Source organism: Diachasma alloeum, unplaced genomic scaffold (assembly GCF_001412515.2).
Source record: "Diachasma alloeum isolate Michigan unplaced genomic scaffold, Dall2.0 Dall_scaffold_00622, whole genome shotgun sequence".
NCBI classification, from domain to species: Eukaryota; Metazoa; Arthropoda; class Insecta; order Hymenoptera; family Braconidae; genus Diachasma; species Diachasma alloeum.
Window position 1 is genome coordinate 151455 of NW_021680754.1, and position 8495 is coordinate 159949.

Genomic DNA, 8495 nt, shown 5'->3' on the forward strand with positions numbered 1-8495 from the left:
TCATTGGGAAATATATATTTAAAAAATACAACTGAGGAACTTACGTTTCAATGATAAGTTGTTCTAGAGAGTTAAATTTGGAATCTTGAAAAAGGGTTGTTGATTAATGGAAATAGTATATTTCGTAACGAGTGCAAAAAACATTTTTTCACGAGTTACGAACAATATTTTTCATCACAATGTGGCGGAAATTGGACTTTTAGGCACGCGGAGCGTGCCGAAAAGTTTACTTTTCGTCACAGCGTGATGAAAAAAAATATATTTGATATTTTCCGTGGCTGGACGTTAGCTGCAATAATTCTTAAAAATTCAAATTAAAAAAAAAAAATAGACGATTGGACTTGTCCACTTACTATTTATAACGTACATATTGTAGAAAATAATCACTTCTGATTGCAGCTAAATTATTTTTTTTATTCTCAATCAATCAACATTATTGTTCCATAATATGTATATAATGAAAGAAATGGAAGACACTTGTCAGGCTTGTGAAAGCAAGTTTATACACCGTTCGTTGGTAAAACAAATATTTCGTTTCTTACCTGACGATTACATCGCCTTCTAGCCCTTCTAGCTGACCGATATCCTTTACTATAGAATTATGAATAAATATTTTCAATAAAATGATGCTCTTGCGGATTATAACATCACGTATCCTCGATATCAGCAGTAAACTGTAAAAAATCATAACAAAACGATTTTTTTAATGCAAAATAAATAATCATTCTCTCAAAAACTGAAAAAAAAAAAAATAACAGCACAATATGTCATGAGACATTTGAAATTAAAAATAATTCTAATTCTCTTATTTTCATTTCATCTCATATATGAGCTATAAACAATTGATAAAAAAAAAATATTTAGAAAGCAATAAAAATTCTATTGTTTCTCTCAAAAAATACGTAAAACGAAAAATATTGTTTTCTATGGGATTTGTCAAATAAAAAAATTATTCACGGAATATAACAATAGAATTATGAATAAATATTTTCAATAAAATGATGCTCTTGCGGATTATAACATCACGTATCCTCGATATCAGCAGTAAACTGTAAAAAATCATAACAAAACGATTTTTTTAATGCAAAATAAATAATCATTCTCTCAAAAACTGAAAAAAAAAAAAAAAAACAGCACAATATGTCATGAGACATTTGAAATTAAAAATAATTCTAATTCTCTTATTTTCATTTCATCTCATATATGAGCTATAAACAATTGATAAAAAAAAATATTTAGAAAGCAATAAAAATTCTATTGTTTCTCTCAAAAAATACGTAAAACGAAAAATATTGTTTTCTATGGGATTTTTCAAATAAAAAAATTATTCACGGAATATGACAAAAAATGCAGTTATTCTCTCAACAAATGAACAAAATGTCATTTTTAATGGGATTTTTTCAATTAAAAATAAATCAAATTCTCTCAAGCCCTTCTTTATTTCCATTTCGCCTCATACACGATTGAAATTCATTACGTAATACTGTATTTATATAATTTATGACGAATAGGATAGTGTACAGGAGGAATACCTAACATTATTCACGTATTTTAATTATTTATATTCAGATTTTCCATTGAGAAGAGTCTTGAAAGGCATTTTATCATTTTAAATATTCATTAATTAAGTACAAAGGTAGATCATTACGTTAATAATTTCTCCACTGACTCATGCTATTGCATCATTTAATTATTCGAAAATTAAATGCCTCTTTCACTCGATATTGGAGCGATCTACTATTATATATTATTGTTTTAGCGTAAGAGAGAAGGAGCTAGGCTTTTATTTACTCACGTATTTACCCATAATTGATTGACATTTGATCACAGACACAATCGCTCATTCATCCCCAAAAAAAACTAATAACTATTATTGCAATTATGAGATTACCGCTTGATATTTCGCTAATAGTCTAGAAAAAATTGCTTTCTGTGCGATTCACGTATAATTGATTCAAAAAATATTCACTCATTCAATCGAAATTCACAATTTTTGAATTGACCAAGTTGATTTTTTTGAAATATCTTCAGTCATTCGGTTGTTCAATGCCTCCACAAGCGTTCGCAAAGAGAAATATTTTCGTTATTTGGTCTCGAATCGAACAACAATATTTTAATCGTTTAAATTCAGCGATTAGTTTTGACTTGAGAATGTGACAATTTTTGGAGAAAAAAAAATCAATTGTAAAATGAAATTTCCTCGTTTGAATTGATCAATTCATTAGCAATTTTATTCATTAATTGACGAATGGAATATGCGATTAATTTCCTCCTGGTGACCATCAGGTGTGAGATCGATTTAATTTTCATTTAGACTATAGCTATTCTTATGAGAGGATGCAGGAATTTCTTTTGCCACCAGAACGCTCGCGAATCTGGTGAAGATGCTGGAGTTGCGCTGGCGATGGTACGGGTGCACTACTTGTACGTGAATTGTGATGATGTGGTGGTGGTAGTGATTGACGTCGCCTGCGCCTCAATGCTGGACTCAAATTGTATTTGACTTTGGCTTGTACCAAGAGCTCTTTGAATACTTGAGTGATGTTCAAATTGTCCTTAGCTGATACTTCCACAAAGCCATTCTCCCATTCTGTTACAACTAGTTCACGTATGCGGTCTGTATCCACCTGGAAGTGGAATCGATTTTTTTACTCGGAAATGGCGTTTTGATCAGCCGCATCGTTGAATTTTCGGAAATTCGGGAAACAATCGTGGAAGGGTCACGGGAGGGAAGGGAAGTACGGGAATGGCAGGCGAGGATTTACGAGAGTAAAACGGAGAGCACGAGGCTGTACTGATATTTTGGAGAATCCTGGAATCCTGAAATTTTCTCAAATCTTGACGGAATTCCTAAACTTCTCCCTTTAATCCTTTAGCCACCAAATTAAAAAAAAATCTTTTTTTTAGTGCAACAAGCACGAAATTTATAAATATGTTCAAATCCTGGAATTTTCTTAAAATTTGGAAAAATTTGTAGATTTTTCACAAGTTCACAGAAAATTTCGGAATTCTATATAATTTCTGGAAATTTTGTAAAGACTCCTAGATTTCTGGAAAACGTTAAAAAAATCCTAGAATCCTAGGATTTTCTCATAAATCCCTAGACTTAAAAAACCTAGAATTCTGAAAAACGTCCAAAAAATTCAAAAATCCTACAATTTTCGCAAATTTTTCAAAAATTTTAGACTTTGGGAAAACGTTAAAAAATCGTAGAAGCATAGATTTTGAAGAAAATTCAAGCATTATAAAGATTTTTCTAAAATGACAAGAAATCCTAAGATCCTAGCATTTTTTGAATTTTCTAAAAATTCCTAGATCTTTGGCAAATTTCAAAAAAATTCTAGAATCATAAAGATTTCTCTAAAATGAAAAAAAATCCTAGAATCCTACAATTCGGAAGAATCCTAGAATCCTAAAATTTTCTCAAATTTTGTAAAAATTCCAAAACTGGCGAATTGCCAAAAAATCCTAGTCTTAGAATTTTCTCAAACTAAAAAAAATAGAAAATCAGCAAAAAACAACGAAACAAAGATAATTTCCATTAATATTAATTATTTTCACAATACCTGAGCTTCCCCCTCGCAGTCCTCGCTCTCCATGACGAGATCGATCTTATTACCAACGACAACAATTGGCACAGCTCCTTTGGACGCCAAAATCGTTGATCTGAGTCCCTCAACTTCGGCAAACGTGCTGGCATCATTGACATCATAAACAAGAATAAATGCGTCCGCCGATTTTATCGACAATTCCCGCATGGCGGGAAAGTCATTAGTGCCTGATGTATCTAATATGTCTAGGGTCAACTGCACTCCGGAAACATTGAAGTCTCCGCAGTGCATCTCCTCAACAGTTCTCTTGTACTTTGGCGAGAATGTGTTGTAGAGAAATTGATTTATTATTGATGATTTGCCAACTTTGGCTGCACCAAGTACCACTATTTTGTGCTTCGCCGGCGAGTCGTTGGACTTTTCTCCATTGTCCGACTCTGAGAGACGCTCTTCTCTGAGAAATATACAACAATATACAGTACTTCATTAGCAATTAATTGAGTGCCATCAATTGTGCGAAATTGACCAGTTAAAAATAATAAAACGAGAAATTTCCAATTTCAATGGTAATGAAAGGGGTGGAAGACCGGTGGAACTTGAATAGACACTTCTCTCCAAGGTTTCCATCGACCTCGCTCAATCTGCTTTAATTAATTAGTGGAACTGTACGCGAGTGCCAGAGGCCTCAGAACCCTTTTGCCTCGAATTAACGCACACCGGGTGCTTGTAATTAAAACTCTGCTTGCCCTTTTTCCACTATTACTCTTATTCGATTCCGGGTGCATCGTGTTTTTCATTGATCTTGCGAATTCCATTTTCTCGAGGACTAATGAACCTTTTTTAATTGACTCTTGTTGCCATTCATTGAGGCTTTTTCAGGAATTGATGATGAATTTTTTCTCGGTTCGGGCCGATGTTTTTCTTTTAATTGAGGGATAATTGGATTTGATGAGAAAACTGGGGATTTGAGAGTGGGCGCCCGCGAGTGTCAGTCGAAGATTCACGAAAGTTCACGAGGGGAGCCGAACGTTTACGAGAGTGAATCGGCGCGCACGGGTGTTACTAACTTTTTTAAAGAATCCTGGAATCCTATAATTTTCTTCACTTAAATACGAAATTATAGAATCTCCGCGTTTTTTCGAGCTCGTCAAAATTTTTGGAACAAATTCCAGATTTTTATAAATTTTTTTTTAAAACCTAGAGTCATAAGTTTTCGATAATTCTGGATCCTTGAGATTTCAAATGTTGAATCCTATAATTTTTTCATTTTTTTTTACAATCGTGAGCTCCTACCGTATGTTCAAAAAAATTCTAGAATCCTAGAATTTCCCAACGTTTTTAGAAAATCCAAGATTCCTACCAGATTTGGAGAGAATTGAATCCTAGGATTTTCAGAAAATCCTAGACTCCTAGAATTTTTCAAAAAAATCAGAAAATCCTAAAATTGGAAAAAAAAATTAATCCTAGAATTGTCTCCATTTTTTAAAGAAAATCGTAGGCTTTTACCGGATTACCAAAAACACCTAGAATCCTGGGAATAGAGCAATTATCATTTACTGACGATCCACTTGGATGTTCATGTGGATTATTCTGACGATGTGCGTCGTTACTCGGCTTCTTCTTCCACCCGAAGCCACTCCAGTCTATATCCGCCTCCATATTTTCACCAAAAGGGATATGACGTGCAGATAATGCCAGTAATACGATTTCATTTTCGATAGGCTCTTCATGGAGGATTACTGAACACTTGACTCAAGAAGGATTCAGGGATACTTTATTAGTACTTCAATCTTTGGCCTTTGCGTCTGGCGGGTAGTGGGTTCTTTCATCAATATTTCTATCGAAGGGTCCACCGTATCAATGTCCATTGATAATCATGGGAAATTTTGAGATGAGAAACATGGAAAATAGCTTTGGAATACTCGGGGATCATTCAGCGGTGAGAAATGTCAGACATCTTGATGAATGTGGGATTATCGCGCCTCATGCATCTACGACAAAATGTCGGACAATATTGTCCGCGGGAAATTCAAATATTTATTCGAGCACAAGGTGAGAACCATAGAAAACATCTCCGATTTCCTGATTTGCCGAGATGAAAAGTAAAATTGCTCTATCTGATGCATAGATAAAAATCTAGATTTTTTTTGAACATTCAGACTTCTACCACATTTCAAAAAAATTCTAGAATCATAAGATAAAAAAATTTAATCCCAGCAATTCTCCGAATTCGGAAGTAAGTTCTAGATTCCGAACATTTCCACAGAAATCCTAGGATTCTAGAATTTTTCCAAGTTTTCTCAAAATTCCTAGACTTTCACCAAATTGTCAGAAAATCCTAAACTCCTAAAAATTCTACAAAATCCTAGAATCCTAAAATTTTCATAAAAATCCTAAAATTCTGGAATATGAGATCATCTCACATCCCATGCCTCCGCTACGACAAAATGGCGGAAAATATTACCCGCGGGAAATTCAAATGCTGAATAAAGCACAAAGTGCCAAGAATAATGGCCAAAAATCCTGGACTCCCACCATATCCAAAAAAAAATCATCAATTCTATAAAATAAAAATTCCTACACTTTTACCAAATTATCAGAAAATCCTAGACTCCTAAAATTTTCAAAGAAATCCTAAAATCTTATAACTCAAAATCATCTCACACCTCATGACTCTCCTACAACAAAATGGCGGAAAGAATAACCCGCGGGAAATTCAAATGCTGACTAGATCCCAAGTTCCAGAGATAAAAGCCATCTGCTGTTTGTTTATTACCCGTTATCCGTGAGCAATTAAAATGAGAAATAAAGTTGCTCTACCTGATAGATGTCTTTGGTGGTGCCTCCTGCTCTTCCTTGAGAGACGAGGAAGGCTGCAGACTAAAGCGTCTGCGAAATTGATGTCGGCTCTTCATCATCCGCAATTGTGGCCTGGAAAAAATGGAGATGGAAGTGATTAAAAACATGTCCAGGTGTGGAGTTTACGAGGGCATCTTTCACAAGATGAGAATTCTGTCCGGATAACAACCTGAATTGAGAGTTTCACACCTATGATTTAATACACTTACAGAATATTTTTTAGTTCGATTTCTTTTTCAAACGAGGACAAATTGCTAGAACCAATGCGAGATTTTTCAATAAAAAAATCAATAGATTCCAAGAAATTGAGGAATTTGTGAGAGCAAATTCCCATTCGTCTCGCTTACACGAACCAATAGAATGTTGGTAATAGCAGCATTGTAAAAAAAGCGCATGAAAAACGCATTGGCACGGTGAAAGAAATATGAGGCGGAAAAAAATGTTAACGTGCAGCGTTGGCCGGGTCAAAAGGTTGCATTGGAAATAAAAAAAAAATGATGAAGAATGTGCCGTTTATTCAGGTGCTTCAGATGCGTTCGCATGCGTGGTCACGCAGATGTTAAACGAGTCATTTCTCGCTTCAGTATCGGTTCAATATACACCGCAGTGTTGAATTCACGGTGTTGAGGAACAGGAGAACAGGGGGTGCGGGAGAGAGGGAGTTTGATAGAATTGGATGAGGACCGTGACTGGCTCCGGTGCTCAGGGGATTTACACGGATTTTCCTGAGCGTGCTGCGGGGATACCTCACACCAACGTTTCTCCGCGAAATTGGAATCGCTGAAGGATACGAGGGAGCGTGACTGGATGTAGCGGGGATATAAAAAATGAGGGGACTGTGCCCTTTTTTACGGAATTTCGAGGCTTCGTACGGGCGACTCTCACTTACGCCCTTTTCCGGTCGAATCATTGATGACAATTATTCGTAAATAATTGTCATAAAGTTTTTTTCATAAAGTTGATTGACAATGAATGATTGTTTTGATTGTTAACTTTTTATTCGCCTTGCGATTGGTTGATGGATCAATCAATGATTTCCGTGACTACGAGGATGGTATTGTGCGCTACAGCGCGCATGATTGCCTAGTCCTATTTACTAAAGATGAACGAAACGTGAAGTTGTTTTATATCGAAATATCTCGAAACTGCCTGACCGCTAATCCTTAATTCTGATTGGTCAATATGTGACACGAAGTTATTCACAAAAAAAAAAACACGCGGCATTTTCAGATTCTTCAGTGATATAATTTCAAATTCTTTAGAGGTAAATTTTTTTTCCACGTCATATATATATATATATAGATGATATATATAACATGTATATATATCATCGATGAAATTAATAAATCCTGTCCTTTTATGGAGACCGATTAGTTAAAAAAATTGAAGATAATTAATTGAAAATGAAAAATTCTTTATAGATTCTTTTACTCTACTTCGCTATTCACTTCAATCATTAGTCGAATTCTCTTTGATTCATTATCAATATTTATAAGGTATTCATGAGAAAATGAAATTCAATGAATTCCATTTCTTCATTTCAACAAATGAATAGATCAGTGCGCGCATAGAACTTGTCAATATAATAATTACCGATGCCGGTGGCCGAGTGGGCTAGACGCAAGTCTATTGTGCAAAAGGTTGTGAGTTCGATTCCCCGTGGAACCGAATTTTTCAACGGAAGGCTGCGGCCCGCGGGAGGTTGCTAATAGAGTAACCGTCTGTACCGGCATGAGTTTCCTGTGGTTTCCCATGCTACTCCTATGTTCTATTGGAGTGCGAATGCGGTACAGTGTTGAAGCCACAGCCGCATGCGTAGAGTTGGATATTGGATAGAGTGCCGAAATGAGAGTCGAAAAAGAGGACTCAAAAAAAATATATGTGTGTATACATAATAATAATTGGTGATTTAATTTTTCAATTATTGGGTGATAAAAAACCCAGAAATTTCTGTTTTTTTCAGAAGATCCTAAAACCCGAAAAATTCCTAAAAATTCTTAAAACCCTGGAACACTAAATTCCCAATTTGTTAATTATTCATAAGATGCCCACATAGTTGTTAAAAATCCCCCCCCCCCCCCCCCC

The 8495-nt window shown here is 35.0% G+C and overlaps 1 protein-coding gene across 1 annotated transcript in view; it reads right to left on the minus strand.

Moving 5' to 3' along the window:
• Window positions 1-1420: 1420 nt before the first annotated feature.
• The window catches only part of LOC107043710 (ras-related protein Rap-2b), a 20390-nt gene continuing 13315 nt past the window's right edge, over window positions 1421-8495 (minus strand). Inside the window, exons 2-4 of the mRNA XM_015265292.1 lie at window positions 6372-6482; window positions 3567-4005; window positions 1421-2627 (exon numbers count right to left, since the gene is read on the minus strand). Of these exons, the coding sequence (XP_015120778.1) occupies window positions 2328-2627; window positions 3567-4005; window positions 6372-6469 (837 nt within the window). The 5' untranslated portion in view covers window positions 6470-6482 and the 3' untranslated portion in view covers window positions 1421-2327. The remainder of the gene's footprint in view (window positions 2628-3566; window positions 4006-6371; window positions 6483-8495) is intronic.